The sequence below is a fragment of the Strix uralensis genome, chromosome 15 (genome assembly GCF_047716275.1).
Source record: "Strix uralensis isolate ZFMK-TIS-50842 chromosome 15, bStrUra1, whole genome shotgun sequence".
Taxonomy (NCBI): domain Eukaryota; kingdom Metazoa; phylum Chordata; class Aves; order Strigiformes; family Strigidae; genus Strix; species Strix uralensis.
Window position 1 is genome coordinate 12,759,585 of NC_133986.1, and position 18,462 is coordinate 12,778,046.

At 48.6% G+C, this 18,462-nt stretch overlaps 1 protein-coding gene across 4 annotated transcripts; it reads right to left on the minus strand.

Moving 5' to 3' along the window:
* Window positions 1-86: 86 nt before the first annotated feature.
* DNAJC17 (DnaJ heat shock protein family (Hsp40) member C17) lies at window positions 87-17,388 on the minus strand. Of its 4 annotated transcripts, none has more exons than XM_074884960.1 (11): window positions 17,231-17,388; window positions 15,093-15,162; window positions 13,871-13,929; window positions 12,230-12,317; window positions 11,745-11,827; window positions 11,129-11,225; window positions 9,463-9,512; window positions 8,867-8,944; window positions 8,147-8,227; window positions 7,271-7,399; window positions 87-299 (listed from the first exon to the last, which is right to left on the minus strand). In XM_074884960.1, the coding sequence occupies exons 1-11, from the start codon at window positions 17,306-17,308 to the stop codon at window positions 177-179; spliced, it is 936 nt and encodes a 311-aa protein (XP_074741061.1). In that variant the 5' UTR covers window positions 17,309-17,388; the 3' UTR covers window positions 87-176. The 4 variants fall into 4 exon arrangements, with proteins under 4 accessions (XP_074741061.1, XP_074741062.1, XP_074741065.1 ...); XM_074884961.1 differs by lacking the exon at window positions 87-299 and adding an exon at window positions 306-2,774; XM_074884964.1 differs by lacking the exon at window positions 87-299 and adding an exon at window positions 3,731-7,171.
* Window positions 17,389-18,462: the final 1,074 nt, after the last annotated feature.

An 18,462-nucleotide genomic window follows, 5' to 3' on the forward strand; every position in this document is an offset into this window, starting at 1 on the left:
GTTAATACACTTACTCTGAAGCTTGTGCAGCCATTTTTTCCCCGCCACTCTGGAAGAGTCACTAAGAGTTTGTATTCCTACAACAGTTTTAAAAAAAGGAGGTTTATTGACTTAAATTAAGAGCGAGCTTTGGAAACGAAGAACAGTGGGGTGGGGAGAATCCATCCTCTCTCAGGCTAGGTGTGAGACTCCTCCTCATCCTCCCGCTTGAGCTGCTCGATGAGCTGCTGCCTCTCTGCCGCCTGGCGCAGCCGCATCATCACCAGGCTCTCGTAATCCCGCTCCGACACCACCGAGGCCTGGGAGCAGAGAACAGACACACCGTGTCAGGGACAGCGCAGGCCTCAACCCCACCCCAAACCCACGCTCCCAGCACGTGCGGCAGAGCGGGGATGGTGGTTGGCGGCCGCGTGACCCCGCAGAACCAAGGCGAGGTGCGAAAGCTGCCTGGCCTGCAGAAGCTGGCCCACTGCTTCATCACAGCTGACGGGAGGAAGAGGGGGGCTGGCACGGAGCCCCAAGGACCCCCCGCCCGCAGCCGGGCTCCGTGGGGCAGTGTGCTCCCCTCGCCGCGGTACGGCGGGTGATGAGCTTGCTCGGTGAGCACAAGGCTGGTGCAGCGACCACTTCTAAAGGCCAACACCATAAAGACACCTAAATCGAACCTTTCCATGGTTTAGTCATGAAGCAGCTGCAGAAAAAAAACCCCACGAGGTACATTCCCAAACCTGACACGAGAGTGTTTCAGTTCTGAAAAGCTCTTGGAGCCGTTCTGCTGTGTGTGGCAGCAACTGTCATGTCAACGAAGCCGATTGCAGACTCCACCTAATAAACGTAGGCAGCAGCTGAGAACTGCCAGCGCAGAGCGGAGCGGTGCTGTTGGCACACTGCTTTCAAAGCCACTGAACATTAGTAGGTGTCCTTACTATTTCAGATGTGTTCAAAGCACCGCCGTGCTTGGAAACATCCCTCCCATTTGCTTGACAGTTCAGGTAGAAATAAAAGCATCTTAACAGAAGGGGAATGGAAAAAAAAAAAAAATCACATTCATTTTTCTAGGAACTAGATTTAGTTGTGATTTAAGGACATCTTAAATAGAAAGTAGAAGGGATGAAGAGGCAATAGAACAGCTGAATAAGATTCTGCATGAAAATGGGGCAAGTGCAAATTTGTTCCCACGTGCCAGCAAAGTGGTTCCTCCAGCTGCAGAGAGTCCAGCTGCGAAGACAAGATAGAATCCCACAATAGATGGGAAACCCAGACTGGGAAATTAAGGGACTAATGTGCCATAATTGGTATCTTAGGAGCTGCATGAATAAAGTAACCTTCAGCACTGCGCAGCCCAGATTTCCCCCGTGTCTGAGAAAGCACCAGATTGTATCAGCCTTGAGTGGCGGAACGAGGCTTCTTCAAAGTTCCTGTCCACTCACCACAGATACTGAATGAAACAGCCTGCATGAGGCTCACGCAGATGAATCACCCACACAAACCTGAATCGCTACCTCATGCTCTGGACTGGAATTTAAAACAGGCAGGAGATTATTTCCAGCCCCTTCTGGGAGGCGCGCGGCACAAGGAGCCACCAGAAGCGGCAGACGGCACCGCACCCGGAGCGGAAGAGCCCAAGTCACGGCGGGCTCCGCGGCCACGCTCCTGCTGCCAGGTCTCAAGCGACCCGGAGCCGCTAAGGGAGCTGCTTCCTCCGGGGCAGAGCGGGGGCTGGCGCCTGCCGCTCCACACACCTACTTCCTGCAATCCTGGCAATTACCAATAGTGTAAAACCCAGTTTCTGACGTGGCTGACTCAGCAAGGGCTTGGCTCAAAACAAATACATACGCACAAGGAACTGTAGCCTGGAAGCAGTGACAGGAGGCACATGAAGAGAAGGAGCTGTTGTGGGTTTTCAGCATTCCGGGTCCGACCTGGCTGCACCGTCCCTGGACCTGCTCCTCCCAGCGTCCCAGCGAGCTGGTGAAGGTGGTGGTGGCAGTTCTCCCAGTGCTTCAGCAGCTTCTCCTCTCCGCCTGTTGGACTCGGGTGCTGTTCCGACACAGCGTAAGTCTATTCTGCACTCAATTTTCCTAATGTTTGTCTTTTACATCTGCATTTTGTTGCTTTTTACATTTCCATTTGAGTATTTCTTTGGTTTCCTTCGGTGCGACTGAGTCACCGTCTCCCTTCCCAACCACCCACTGAGATTTTTATACCGTGCCCTTCCCCACGAAGGTGGCTGGTTACCATGGTACCATAGTGCCCTTCTGTTCTAGATGCTGGATTAAATCTGTTCTCATGGTGACTGTGTGCCTTTGCTATTCTTCATCAGCTTGCTTCTGCAGCACAGATTTATCAAGCTCAGACATCGCTGTTCCTCTCCACTGAAGGAGGAGGCTCCTTAACATCTAAGACAGGCCAATTGCTCCTTAACACCGGGACGTGGCGTGAAGTTTGCATTTCCTGCAACACCAGCTTCTCTGTTCTCCTTCCAGCTACGGGAACAGGGAAGGAAGAGGTTGTTCCTGTGGTGTGGCTTGCTGCTGATCCCGCACCTTAAGTCCGACGCCGGACTGTGAGGAGTCTGCAGTTTCCTCCTCCTCCTTGTCGCTCCCAGCAGCATGGATACTTGGCGGAGAGGGTCCATTAAGTCCACGACGTTCTTCAGACGTTTCTCACTCCGGAGACACAAAAAGCTGGGCAACCAAGTCATCATCCTGAACCAGAACAGCCACACTCTGGACAGTGATGGACAGTGCCAGAAGAGGGAATGCTTGAGGGATCTGAAGGACAAGTCTGATTACCTGTCGTGTCAGAGTGAGCAAAACCTCGCCAAGGCACAAGCACCTCCCAAGCCCCCCCGGCTGTACCTGGACAGTTCTAGCTGCCCTAACATCATCGATCACACAGATTCTCACTCTGACATCTCCTTTTCTGGTGCTGCTCACCAATACCACAAAGCCACTCAAACTCAGTTCCACAAGGACCAGGCTACAGACTGCGGGAGCTCAGAAGCAGCTTCCCAGAACGGCACTGCTCTTCCCGACCTGTCTGACCCCTTCCTGTCCTTCAAAGTGGATTTGGGGCTATCGCTTCTCGAGGATGTTCTGCAGACCCTCAGGAAACAGAACCCAAGAGATTACGCCATCTGAAGGTATTTCTCATTTAACGTGTCCCATTTACTGACTGCTGCTGCCAGTTTCTCTAGCCCCAGTGGGAGAACGGATGCTGCAGCATTCCCGTTGTGCGTGGCCTGTTTTGCTGCTCCTGCCTTACCTCCCAGACTGTCCCCGTCCCTGCCCAGAAGCCCTTCAGAGCAGGCTCCATGCTCAGACAAGAGCAGTCTGCCGGAGCCTCCTGGGCAAGTTCCCATTCTCCACGCCGGGAATTTCCCACTCTTGACTGTGCACCTCCTCCTCGGGGAGGAATGGCATATGTTTGGCAAAAGACTTGTTATTTTGGGGATGTGGCTGTGACACTGAGGAACACGGACAGGAAGGGATATGGCACACATCATCTGTGGATCAGAGGCAGCTTCCAAGGAGACAGCAGCACTGCATCTCAAAGCCATAGCTGTGGCAAGGGTCAGGAGTCACAAACTGGTGTTTCTTCTCCCACCATGTCTGGATGTGACAAATCAAAGCTGCTCCTTTTTTTTTATTCCTTGTGGGTTTCTTTTTCCCTAACTCAAGTGCAGTCGGCACTCCAAGCCTGGAAACAGGTAAGCATCCATGTAGGCTCATGATACAACAACAGCAGTTTATTTATCCTACTAGCAGGAGAAGAAATTTCTCTAGATACTGCTGCTTGAAGCATGCACTGATCTATCAGCTGTACAGATATGGAAGAATAAATGTATCTGTGACTGGAAGCGTCTTGTTGCCTCATTTCATTGGTAGCAAGCCAAAGCAAGCCCAGGCACCAAAAGCACAGGTCCCTTCTCTGTATCCTCTGGCACTTCAGTTTTTTTGAGGGGGGAAGCAGTGTGGCTCTGCTCTTCTGGGTTGGGAGAAGGCTGGAGCTGCTGGTACTTTATCTTCCCTCGAGGAGAGCACACGCAGCTCAGGTCAAGAGCCAGCATGGAAACGAGTAGTTCTTCACCCCGTGAGCTGGACCATGGGGAAGGCTCGGCCAGGCTGAGGATACTTTAGGCAGCATTGGGGCAAACTATTAAAAGGACACTGCAGAAGCTACTGGGTCACCAATTCTTACCTTTTTCATGGCTAGACTAGATACTAGGGCTCTTTTTAAAAATTAAAAAAATAAAACCTCCACGCCCCCAGATAACCATAAGCTTTGGAAGCCGGCTACAGCAAAGTGCACAGAGACATTTCAGAGAAGGCACTGGCAGCTCCTACCCTGCTAGATTCACATCAGGCTGTGAAGTCAGGTAATACAAAACAAACTCTGTGAAACCTCAAAGGAGCTTAGAAAAGAGGCAAGAGTGCCAGAGAGGAGGCTTGTCTCATCACTTTAATATGACTGAATGAATGGCCCAAAATGAAGGAGGAGCACTGGCAGGGAGATCCCACCACTAAAGGTGCCAGGACCTTCCCAGAAGCAAGTGCTTCACGCTGTTGTCATGGCAAAATACGCTGTTCACAGCACTGCAGGGCTGCTGTGTGCTTTGAACCACACAGAACCACAGCAATCAAACAGTCATTGCTCTCAGATAGCCTAGAGTAACACTGGCCAACCCACAGCTTTTGTAAGTCAAGCATAACTCGCCTGCTTGGCTCCAGCAGCTCTCCAGGAACTGCTGGACAACGTGCACCCATTGCTGGAGAAGAAAACGAGACAACTGAGACTGTGGATTCAAGCAGCTTGCAACCTGCTGCCTCCTCACAGCAGGACTTTTCAGCACTCAGCTCTGTTTTCACCTGGGAAGTGCTTCCGAAGCCCTGGTCAGGTCAGCGTGGGGCTGCCCTCCCTCTGAAGCTACCAAGGGCATTGCCATGAGAATGCTGCAGGTCTCTGGCTGTTTTCTGAGGCAGGGCAGGGAAGGAGCTGCGTTTGCAGGGTGGGAGCAAACAGGAGGGTGGATTCAGGCAAAACCAGGAGCAACCTGGAGGGAGCGGCAAATAGGAAGAGAGGGCAGCTTAAACCAGAATGAGATTGGTGCAGCTTGAAAGCAAGAATGTGGCCCCTTATGGCTGGGAAGCCAGGCTGGGTATGGAAGGATGAGGCAGGGGCAAGAGATATCTGAAAGACCTCATTTTGTGTAGTCTAGAGCTGAATGGCTGAGGACAAAGAGGATAAGTCAACTAGAAGCAGTACAGCCGAGAGAAGCTGTTACCAAATTACAGATTTTGGAAGCATCCTAGTGGAAGTAGCAACAGGATTTGGGAAGGGTCTGGAGTGAGAAGTAGGAAAAGCAGGAACCAGAACAGCTTGAGATCTTAGCCTGGACATCAAGAGTGCAATGTGATCAAAGAAACTGCAGCTGCTTACAGAGAAAAGCAGCAAAAAGGACAGACAAGGATCAGCAGTGCAGTCCTTGAGAAAGCAGACAAGTCACTGGCCAAGCTTGTCACCGTTTGGAGAGCTAACGCGGGGCTGACGAGGCTGGGGTGGACAGCAGTGAGTCACCACCTCCACGCAGCACGAACACCATGTGCTGCTTGAGCCTGCTCTCCCTCGCTGCTCCACCAGGCTAATCCTTCACAGCAGGCAGACGCTGCTGTTCCACACTAACAAGCTCTGGTCATGGAAACAAGCCAAGATAAATTCTGTCAGAAGCCTGGCCAAGCTTGTGAACCCACAGAGGCAAGAATCCACTACCGAGCTCCAACTGCACCAGCAACCCCCGTAGGTGTGAATGAGCCAGTTCTCATTCTCTACTAGCAAGAGAGACTCAGATAAACTGGATGGGATTCTGCTTTTTTTTCCCCAATTTGCCTTCCAACACTCTGACCACCTCCGTGAAGCTGAAGTGTCTGCAGGACTCTCCCTGGTGTGCAGGCAGATGTGCCTGGCTCCTGGGCTATGAGGCTCCAACTGCCTTTGCCTCAGGTTTCTGAGAAACTCCTGCTCAGGCCAGGCTGTCCAGACAAGAACAGGCCTCCCAAGTGAAAACACACAGCCCTCAACAGAACTAGGCCAACACCAAGGCACTCTGATGTATAAATGCATCTACTATAAATAAAGTACTTAACAAAAAGTCAGGAGAGCGAATGTACTGAACAATCTCCCAAACTGCTAAAGTACTGTGGTAGGGAACACACACAAGGCTGATGGAGACAGACACACAGACAAAGGGCACCTGCCCAGCATGAGGCAGGAGTCCTCTCAGCAATTAGATCTTTTTGATCTTTATGCCCCAGGGAAGAAGGAGAGGGGAGCAAGTGTCACGTGATGTTTGAACTGGAACTCAAATAACCAACAAAGGATCTCAGTCCCTTCACAACTTCACACTAACTAGGTCAGACGACACGCAGAGCACAAGATAAAAGCGGTGCTACACAGCAAAGTGTCGTGTACGTGCTTCAAAAGCCACGGCCACATCTCCCACTCCAGAGGGCCAACAGGAGCAGGGGGGAACAGAGAGCTGACAGCGTGCTGCAGCACATCCTCGGATTGGTTTCTGTGCTTTAATGTTATTGCCTTCCATGTGCTTTGCAACTGGAATACAAGCTGCTAGTCAAGAGCGACAGCTTCAGAGGGACTGTCTGGGGGAATAAACAGGGAGCAGCTAAGAGTTAACAAACACGCTGCACTCCAAGTAACCACACCGCTAAGGAGAACCCAAACCAGACAAGGTCCCCACAAGGATATTTAATTTGATACTGCTTTCTCTTCCCTCCTGCAGACCCTAAGAAACTAGGTTTCCTTTTAGCACTGAAGTGTCACCCTCTTGTGAATGCAGTGAGTAACCAAGCCTCTCTAAAGAAACCTTCTAGGAGGCTCTTCTCAACCAGTTATGAGCCAGAGGACTCCCACAGTCAAAGTATATTAGAAAAAATTCCAGAAGAATGGCACTAGAGTCTTTGGGCTGAGCAAGGAACATCCTTGTTTTTCACTGGGAAGAGAGACAGACTGTGGGAAGATCCAGTCGCCCAGACAGCTTGTGTTCTCAGCATGCTGCTACTCGGGCGAAAACGGTCCTTTAAAACAGCCACCACTTCAGCACAAAAAGGCTCATCAGAAAGGCAGGCCTTTCATTAAGAGCTTCTTCTCAGATCTGCTGGGAATCAACATATCTTACCGTAAATGCAAAGCACACTGTTAAATTGAGGTTGCTATAGAAACAGATTCAAATAACAACAGCCTGTCTCCTTACCTCTGAAGTCCTAGGCTGACTAGTGCTGTCAGAAAGGACAGGGCTGGGACTGTTCCGGGGCTGGCCCTCCAGCCAGGAAATCTTCAGAGGATTATTTATCAGGCCAACTTCATTCTTCACAGCCATCTCCTAGCAATGAAAATATTCTTCCATTACCATCTGAATTTCAGACCCCACTTCCTCACAGGTCACTAACAATCTGAAGAGCTTTTCCATCTCAGCCTGGCCTCAAGGCCAAGCCAAGCCGGGCACAAACAGTGAAGATTTCACAGCTGCCCTACAGGAGAAGCACCCTCTGAGGTCACTATCTGCATCAAGCAGACAGAACATATCACTGCCAGTACTTCTGACAAACAGGTCACAGACAGTTCTGGGTTTTTTGATTATTTGGATACATGAGGGAAAGAACAAGGAATAGAGACTCTCATACAGTGTAAGTTGATGGAACTACTAAAATTAAGGATAACTGATGATTTCTGTTTCCACAGCCACATGAATTATTATAACTCATAGTGAGTCAGGACATTTTGATTTCTTTTAAACTGCAAATGCCTTATATAACCTCAAAAACTCATTAAGCCCATCTCCACAATGGGTAATTCACCTTCAGCGAGAGCTGATTAAACAGCTCAGCGCCTGCTTTTTAAAGCAGTGTCTCTTTTACATGCACAGCCTCCTTGTTTATGTGCTCTGGGTTTATGCCTCCAACTCTGCCACTCCCTTCACCCATCTGTACCTTCAGACTCTCATTACCCTTCTCCACTGCCTTAATGACAAGGCAGCGTCTCCAGGCCGTCAGTTTGCCAACCCTTCCCCCTGCAACACCCATCTTGCCCCCTCTGCCCTACACACATCTGGGGTCTCCGCCAGACTTACAGCAGCCTTAACCGTAGCAAATTCCACGACTGCACTTCCTGTCTTCCTGCTGGAGATCAACAAATTGAGCACATCACCATACTGTTAAGACAAAGAAAGAAAGTTAATTACAGACCTGGAAGAGACATCAAGTTCATTTATGGAATGAATGCAAAGAGAAAACGTGTTTTCACAGACGTGAGGCTTGAGCCGTCACCCTTTCTGTCTTGCACGACGCTCCCACTGATCCCAACCTGTCATAATTTCTGTCCCTCCAGGAAACAATTCTGGGGAGGCATGGAACTACGCACATTGCTTCCAGCAAACCCCAGTGCAAGAGGCTGCTTAGCTCCGAGCCAGAGCTACAGGAGATACTTGCACCAAGGGAAAATAAAGATTGCATGCTGGGATTAATCAGATCAAAGGCTTGTCTATTCCTGTCTCTGAACTTCCCACAGCTACCCCAGTCACAGAGCCAGACCAACTCTGATACAGGCCCCGAACCACTCAGAGTTTGCAGTTGCTCCATTTCAGCAGGAGCCCCTGCTGGGAGCGAGAGGGGAACAGTTCACAGCTAATGGATCATGCTGATGGTCGCTGAAAACTGCATGAGAAAGCTGGGCAACAGAGGAGAAAATGAGCTGCTCCCGTTTGCATGCAGCTGCCCAGAATTTACTCTCCTGTCTCACACTGTTGAAAGCAGGGGAAGATCAAGTAGTAGGGAAGAGTGTCAGACAGGACCTTTTGCAGGATCTGCAACAGAACGTCTTTTGAGTATCCCCCTCTTGTCTCATCTTCTTTCCCGCATTTCCATTTGAGCTGGAAAATAAACATGACAAGTTAATTTTGTCCATGTGAACACATGTTGCCTTGCTCAATGCAGCTCCTGCCACCTGCACACTAATCAAGTTTGCTATTTACAGTTACACTCCCAGAATTGCCAAGACAGTGATTTCAACATCAGAATGTGCAAAGGGAACAAATTATTTGGGGAACAGGGAGAAACATCGTTCACTGGAATAACACAGATCATTCTTGAAAGCATATTAATGGCTATATCAGATTAATCAGATGTTTCCCTGTGCTTAAAGCAGAGACAACTCCATTTCAGGCTCAAAAACCTAGACCAGAGAGTAAAGTGTGAGGGAGGAGGGGTATTTCCAGGGCAATGACAGGAGCTGTTCACACGCATGATGCACGTTAGACAGAGGCACTTCACCTCCACTGTACAGAGGGATGTGCCAGCTCAGCAGAGTTGGATTGTCCCTTCTGTTTTCCAAACCTGCCTAATGTTCCACCAGTTTTCACCAAACCCCAGCTTCATAAGGATTTCTTACTTTGAGTTTAGGAGTTATTTTGCCTTCTGCTCCATTTCTTTCTTGCTTGCCTGGAGAGGAGAGAGGAAAAAAAAGATGGAAGGGATGCAGGTGAAAACTCAGCTAAAGAGCATTTCGCACTAAATTCACCCTGAGAATGTACATATGGTAATAGCAAACACTTCTGGATTTCCACTGGACCACTTCAGCCCCAAAAGTCGCATGCAATGCTATCATCAGGAACTGCAGCACAGACTGAATACCGGATGTCAGCATTTCTCCCTTCTGTGATGCCCAGGCTTGCCACGAGCAAGGCCAGAAACAGCCAAGGGAAAATACAAGCAGGAGACCTGTTAGATTCTGCACCATTTTTCCCTGCAAGAAGGTCGTGCTGATAGGAACAAGCATGGAAAAATTAAGGGTTCACAAAAAAGGATAGCATAGCTGAAGAATTTAATCTGCCCCTGCAACTAAATACTTCATAATGATGTGTTCTCATTGCAAGGATCTCAAAGTGTTTTACACTAAACAAATGCTCAACATCCCCCCCAATTCCTGATACATGAAACTAAGTTAAGAAAGGCTAAGGTGGGCTGAATGACTGACTTACAGTCACACAGGAAAACCCTGGCGACCCCAAAAAGAGTTTCTGCACCTGGACCTCTGGTGGTTTTTTTTTTAAACTCATTATATCAGTATTTTTCCTGTGAGGAAGCAACAGATATTATACTATACCCTCTGCCAGAATGAAGATGGTAGGAAGCAAGAGACAATAAATCTTCCCATTGAACTGAAAACTGAACAGCACTCGCCTTAGTTTTAAAAAGAAGAGCAGAACTTTCTGAAACATAAAACTGTATTTTAAGCCCACACAGATAGAGAATATTAAAAAAGGCAATTCACTATAGAAATGTGTGGATGGGAGTGAGGTTCAAGAACACTAAAGGATGAGGTTCTGGGATTCTGGAAAAATCTCATCCCTTCCTGTATGAAGAAGACTAACTACAGCTACTGAACAGCCCATGGGAACAAGAGGGAGACAACTTCAAACACAGCAACCACCCACTGTCGCACGGCAGCGCCGCATGGAGATGTTCTCCCGTTCAGTGTGTTGCTCCTTTCCTGACACATTTGTTGCTGGTCTTTGTACACACCCAGGATGAAGGCTGCATATGCCCAAGGAATATCAGAGAATCGGGTTCCAGAAAGCAAAGCCTCAGCAGTCACAGACTAAATAAAATTTTGTTCTTCACACCGTCTCTTTTGGGTGAAGGGACTGGGAATTTCAAGAGGATACAGAAGTAGTAACCCAACAACAACTATTATTTTTTTGCAAACTTGAGTCATTCCCTATTTTGAGTCTGCAACACTGCTTTAATTGTGACAGATGAGCAGGACATGAGGCTCCCTCCAGTGTAACAGTGGGGCTCCACATCAGATTCAGTGTTTTAGAGTATTTACTGAAAAAGAGCAGTAATGACGTTGTAAAGAGCAGCACGCCACATATAGGAAAGCAACCCCACAGAAATACAATCTTTTATCCCTGAAAAAGGTGCCAAGTAGGATGCTCTGTACGGCAACGTGACCAAGGCAGGAGGCTGCAGCTGGGTGTGAGCTCCGGCTACACAAGAGCCAGAGTCCCACGTGCACGTGCTTTGCTGATGGCTCCAATCTCTGCTGTTCTCACCTTGGACATGCTGCTCCCTTTCCAGCCGGATCTGTTCTCGAATGAGTCTCTGCTGCTCCTCAAGCTGACGGGAGCCTTCTTCACGCAGGCGTATAATCTACAGCAGAAGTAAGACAGCATGGATATCTGAGGGCACAATTCCATGGTGGGGTCATGCCAGCTAAAGACTGCCAAGGAAAGCTTTTGTCTTATACCCATCTTACACATATCTATCTATCTATCTGTATCTATCTATACATATATATATTGTCTTATACCCCTGGGGCAACCCTCCTGTTAGTTCCCCTGTGACAGCTCCAGCACTCACAAAACCAGACCCCTCACGTTTCCAGCAACAGTCCCTACCAGCCAGCATACAACAATTAACTGCTGTTGTTGGCTGCTATGCAAAAGGAAAGGAGCAGACAAAAAATAAAATCTCGAGGCTGACTTATTTGCTAGACTGCTACAAGATCCCCTCTACATCCTCTCTTTCACAGAGCCCATTAATCCAAAAGGCTGAAAGACTGCTATACACAGATTTGATGCATCTCATCACGTGGTTTTCATTATGGTTGTCAAGACTCTGAGCAATTCTTCTCAAAAGCAGCAGAGAAATCTAAGAATTTATCATTACTTCTTGTTCTAATGTTCTCGTTATCCTGATCTCCTCCTCTTCACTCTCACGGGTCTGGGCTTCTCGCTCTCTGGCTTCAAGATCTGCAGAGAAAGAAATAAATTAAAACAATCCAAAGAGAATTTCCACAGCTGATGCTGTTGACCAGAAGTGGATGGAAAGATCACAAACTTGGGTACACCTACACCAAGTTCAAAGTAGAGTCCTGACAGCTCTGCTACCTCTCCTCTGCCCAGGCACATCCATGTATCAGCAGCCTTAAGTCATCAAACCCCCTAATTCCTGCCCAGAGCAGGACCCCCCCCCCAGCTCTGACTGCAGGAGGAGATCTCAGATGGCCGCTATGTTGTACTGAGCATAAAGACACCAGAGCCATCAAATGGACAGCAGATTCATCAATGGTGCACTCCAGCGGTGGAAGAAATGCAGACACCCAGCTAAGGAAGACTTCAAGCCAAGAGAAAATGAAGTTTTGATTTTATTACCAAGCTTTACTTTCTTTCGCTTCTCATCAAGTTTTTGTGTTCTTTCTGCAGCTTGCTTCTTCGCCTTTCTCACTTTGTCATACGCCGCCTGCCAAAGAACCAACACAATAGTGTGAAACTGTATAAAGCAGAAGAGATAAAATGGAAAGCAGTGAATAAAGGCGAGATCAGATATTGAAACACTGTAAGGAGAGGTGAAGCATTTTCTGCTTCTTGCTAGCATTCCTCCTAAAGTGTTGGAAGTTAACACAAATATCCTGAAAACATGAGGAGAGGCCCAAGGATCTCCAGATGGAGCCTGAAAGGGTGAGGAAGTCCAGGAATAACTGCAGAGTGTACTGGAGAGAAAGTGTGACCCACCTTCAGAGGTGGCAAGAATATTCTGGTTTCCTGAACATGCCCAAAGTAGCTTTAGGGGCAGTGGTAACAGATCAGGCTTGGTTTAGAGCAAAGTTTTACAATTAAAAAGGTCTATTTAATATGAAAGATTTATTCACAAGACAGATGTTTGACTCACATGAACGTACAAGATCGAAGAGCATCAGAACTCTTCAGCAGCAATAACACATCAACATTCATTTAGCACTATAGAGACTTAAGAACTGGGGTAAATTGGCAATTTCACTGGCACCTGTTTAAACCAGTTGATAACCTGTTCATCAACCTACACAGAACCTTTCTGTAGCAGGTAAAGCACAGACAGGCACAAATGCCTGTCTTTTACTTGCAGAACACTTCTACAGGCCAGTACTGCTCTTGTTTTATAAACTAGAAAAGCTGGTATTTTTCTTCCTGCGTGGGAAGGGTTTGCTAAATACTTTTTCCTTTTTAGAATGTAGAAGCCAAAAAGTTCTTGGACACCAAAAGCTTAATTGCCCCTTGGAGAGGAGATTACAAGCTTTGCCAATGTTTGAAAAGAGGGGAGTTATTTCATGTTTTTAAATCTTATTATCTGAAATTTTAATATGCCTCCTCTCCTGAGTTTATCTGGACAGAGTTACTTGCTCATTTTTAGTTTGTTTTTATTCTTTCCCTTCACATGTCCAGATAACTTTCAGGCCCTGAGCAGTAGGCATCAACCACTTCCTCACAGCAAGAATCCAAGCTGCATCTGGCAGCCTGCAAAGCCCTTGCAGCAAAAGGACAGAGATCATGACTATGATTCAGCTTTTCTGTTTACAGGCCTCTTGTGCCCCATGGAAAGAAAGGCTCTGAGCCTCAGCAATCACATCTAGATCTTATTTATTTGTCAGAACTTGACTGCAAGGGAACTGCAAATGCACCATTGTCATGGGAATTTAATGCGTCCCTGAATCAGTGGTGGTTATCATTTGTTTTTTTAAATGGGATATGCCCCAGTCTAACACGTTATTAAAGACAGTATCTCACCCTTGCAGCAAACGGACAGAGCTACTCCCACCACATCAAATCAGAAAAAGCACATTTGTCTGAGTTCTTATCTGGCACCTACTATGTGATCTCACGGAGAACTACAGGGAATAACAGATGAGACTCGCACTCATGAAGTCCCAGTCAGAGAAGAGAGCAGGCCGGGCAGAAGAGTTTCCAGTACTTCTCCAGCACACTGGCAGAGAGTAACACCACACAACCCCAACAGCACCAGGGGACGGGCATCCTTACCCTCGCTGCTGCATCTGTTAGCACGGCTAAGGCCTGAGACAGTTGGTGGAAGACTTCCGCTGGGAATTAGAAGAAAAAAGGGTAAGATGCAGAAAACCATGCTAGCGGCCTGGAGATGAAAGAGGAAAGACAATCCCTTAGGGAAGAGACCTGCAGAACATCAGAAAGAAGAATCATCTTTCCAAAGCATTTGTAAGCCAACTTATAGCCAAGATCACTTCAACACAAAGGACAGCATTTGTTACATAAACTTCAGTGTAAACTAAGAAACAAAAACTGGGACCAGTTAATTTTAGAAGTAGTCTTGGAAAACATGAATTCAGCAGAACCCACCTACAGAAGTGTATTAGTCAGCCTGAAATACACTGTTACAAACAAATTCTCCCTTTCATACCAATAGCATTTCAACCCAAGGTTCAAACTTTGCATTTGACATCAATATTGCTGACCCTCTTGCTGGAAGGTTACACATATAAGCTGGAGGCCTCCCCACACACTTCAAATCACTTCTCAGCCTTCTGCAGATATCAAAGCTCCCAGGCTTTCCTCTCATTGCTGCTAATTTTTTTTTTCTGGTGAAAAAATTTTCTCTGTAATACGGTTATAAATTTTCAGTCTATAAGACTGTAGCCCATCAAACTGGAAAAGATACAGAACTATGTTTATCTTGAGGTGTCCTGATCAACAGCATCGCAGTTACCATCGCTGGTCGCTGCTACCTGTAGCTGCAAAACTTAAAACCAGAGTAGCTGCAGAAGCCAGACCTTGCTAACAGTTCAGGTATACTGAGCTCCACAGAGCCAGGGTCTTGTCTAACAGACAAAAATGGGCACTGCCCATAGCTGATATGATTTATAAGCTGGCTACCGAAGTTTCAACTGTGAGAGGTATGAATTAAAATAGTGACCAGCCAGTAAACACAGGGGACAGACTGGCCAAAGGTCTGGGATTCAAGTACCACGGGGGAAGATTTTGAGAGGTGCAAATATAATTTCAGCACTGAGGTTTCTAAACCAGCATTCAACCTTAAAAACCAGAGCTCTCTAACAGCGATAAAAATAACTCTTAGTCCTGCATATGTATACTTCCCGTGACATCTACCCAGGCATTCCCTTAATTACATGCAAAGACAGACCTCAAGTGAAGCAGAGCCACTTCCAGGAGCCTGTGCATGTCAAAACAAACACAAAGAGCTGCTTGTGTCTGCACAGTCCCATCCTACCTGCTCTGGGATTGTCCGGGTTCTTATCTGGGTGACAAGTCAGGGCCTTCTGCCGGTACGCTTTCTTAACCTGCAAGAGCCAGAATTGAGATTTACTGGTTGGTGCTGTTTAGTCTGTGTTGAGAAAAGCAACTTGGAAAAAACCAAACCACTGCAGAAACAAATAATTACTATTCAGAGGGTTTATTTGGTTGTTTTTGTTGGTGGTGTTGCTTAACATACAGCATAAGTAGAAGGCTGTGGCTGAACCAGCATTCATTTGCATGACTAGATGTCCCCCAGGCCTGACAGAAAATAAAGACCATTTTGGCGTGCGATAGCTCCACTACCCCTCAGACTGAAAGCTAAAGCAGCCTACTGTAATAGCAAGAGGCCTCTGAAAAGCTCAGTTTCCAACCTCAGTGCAGTGACTTGTCCTTTTTAATCACACTGTACTGCAAGGATACGCGTTTGAGCCCAGGACACTTAGTAGGCAGGCAGCCGCGTTTTGAACGAGGCTAAGCTTTCCAAAGCCAGAAATTTTACTTCTAGGTGCACTGTATCACAGCAGTCAAAGCTCACGATCATCCCAAGCCAAGTCTGGTTCACCGAGACATTTTTCTAGTCAGAGGGGTACTGTGTTCTTTGCAGCTGTAACTTTGGGACAGAGAAATACCATTTACTGCGCAACAGTTGAGTTTGGCAAGGTGAAGAATTTTTGACCAAAGACTGTTTAATCTCTTCTACACTTCAAAGAAAGATTGTTAAAAGTGACTTAGCTCAGAAAGTTGTCAATCTGAGTTCCCTCTGTCAGGGACACATCTGCATGCGAGAAAGGACAACAGCTGCTCTGTTCCTCTGCTAAAACAGGTGGAATAAGCAGTGGCCCGGCCCCACCTGGTGGACAAAGCTCTTGGAAGGGAAATGTGCAGCTGCAGCCTTCCAGGTCGAATCCTGCCTCCTGCCTAAGCAAGGCTCCTGTTAAAAAGAGGTAAGCCTCCTCCCCGTGCATCAGGCACAACTATTACAATAACTGTTCTGCGTGGCAAGGCCAGATAAGGCTTCTCCAAACAGTGACGTTCAATTACTTTAACAGTCTTGCTCTGCTTCGCTCATCTCTTGGCCACGCTGCTCTGTGCACAAAGGGTCTTCGGGTTGTTTACAGTGTTTTACATCAAGGATTAGCAGGCGCTCTAAATTACACTTGTCACTTTTTAACTCACACCATAACATCCGATCTGTAATTTTCTCCTCCTTTTCCCCCCGGTGACTAGCTCAGCGGTGAAGCTGAGGTCACCCGAAGTCTTTCAGCCCATTCAATCCCGTGTGTTACATTTGGCTTGTTCCCGTTTTGTGCTTCATGCACATGGAATTTCCAGGCAGCCTCAGACACAGTTGCTGGTTATGCCCAGGCTGTAGCTTCCAAGCTTTACCTTACTGTACTGCTACTGCTCTTTACTGCTAAGAAAAAAAGTGGAAGCCTAAGGAGGAAAATAAAAGTTTTCCCTTTATGTTTAACTTTGTCCAGTTACTAGTAGTTTTACTCAGCACCTTACTTCCCCTGAAAAAGTCACTTTCCCAGCTCAGTTGCTCAAATCTTGTGTTTAGTGTTGACTTACCAATTAAATTAAAGAGGGAAACATGTCATTCCCAACCCACAAAATTAACAAGAGAACTTAAGGGAACGTACAGTACCTAGACCAACCTCTAACAACTGGATTTTTGGTAAACACATGAGGAGCTTTCCTTTTGAAGGCACATAAACAAAGAGAAATATTATCCAAGACACATTTTGTAGTTCCCTCCGACTGATTTCATCCCCTCCAAAGCCAGGTCCCACCCCCCAGGCTCAAGAGGAGAAAACGGAAGGGTAAGTTGCCCACAGCAAAGCCAACACCAGGAAAAACGGACTTTCCCACTTATTAAAAGCCCCAACCGAGCACGCAGCAGCCCGGGGCAGCGGTGTCGTATTAAAACAGCGCGTGGAGCAACCGCTCAGCTCAATACCCGCAGAGCGGCAAACGCAGCCCCACGACCGAGCCGCCCTCTGCCCTCGCCGACCGCCCCCGGCGCTGAGGGGCGGGCGGGGGAGGGAAGAGAGAGGCCCCGGTCCGAGCCCCTCGGAGGCCCCGTGAGGGTTCCCGGCCCGCGGCCCTGACCTCCTTCTCCGACGCCTTCTCGCCGACCCCCAACAGGCCGTACAGGTCCAGCTCCAGCAGCTCCTTATCGACCGCCATCTCAGCGCTGACCGGTTCGCCCCCCCGCCACCGGGCCCGCCGGGAAATGGAGTCTCCCGCCGCCGCTGCCGCCGCCCGCCCGCCGCGACACCGCGACTACACGGACCAGGGTGCACCGCGTCCCCGCCCCACCGCTCCCAAGGCCCCCCGCGGCGCGCGGGGCATGCTGGGAGTTGTAGTTTTAGGCCGGATGCAGCCGGCGGGGCGGCCCGGGGACTACAACTCCCATCAGGCTTTGTCCGCCGAGATTTGTGGCGGCGTGAGCAGAGCAACGGCCCCAAACGGAGCCGTAACGGTGCACCGGCTTCGGGGACGAGTGACCCTCAGGCAGCCGTTTCCTGAGGAGGCAGCTCGGTAGGCCACAGCAGGGCCAGGCTGCGGGGTGCTGTGAGCCCGCTACAGGCCCTTCCCCAGACCTGCTGAGCATGGGCCTGCTCAGCCCAAGGCCCTGCTCTGGGCAGATTCCTCTCACCCTTCTGATTTATTGGTCTCTTAACATGCCTTCCTGTTTTTCCCTAACTGTAAATGAGGAGGGAGCACTGTAGAAGAAAGTTTGTCCATTTAATCCACTATCCAGGGGAAGGAATTCTTCCCCCCAACCTTTATTCCAATATTCTGGCAGGGGTTGTGTCCCGGTGGCTGAAGACGTAAGAGCCTTTGTACCATTCCATCCTCCGGCCTTTGAGAAATCCGCTCCCTTCTGCCCCGATCAGGGTCCTTTTCATAAAAGGCCTGTGGGGGCAGAGGGGCTCACGTCGCTTCTCGGGGTATCCAGTGACAGGACAAGAGACAAGGGGCACAAAATGAGCTAAAGGAACCTCTCGCTAAGTGCGGTGCAAAACTCATGTAAATAAACAGCAGCCCTGTTCCACTCACTCCAGAGCTCGGCGGTTCTGGAGATGGTGGCAGCGTGTGACAGCACCAGAGCAATGTCAGGCTGCTGCGAGGCTGCCCTGCGCCCCCAGGGGGACCTGGGTACCTCCCTGGGGCAAGGCAGGGCAGGGCTCCAGCACAGATGGACTGGCCCTGGGGCCCCGGTGTCCCCGGCCTCATTCACCTCATTTTCCGATTAGCCTCAAAGTCAGGCTCTTGCTACCCAGGACTTCCCTGCGTCAGCGAGAAGTGGGTACCGCTGTGCACGTCTGATACCCATA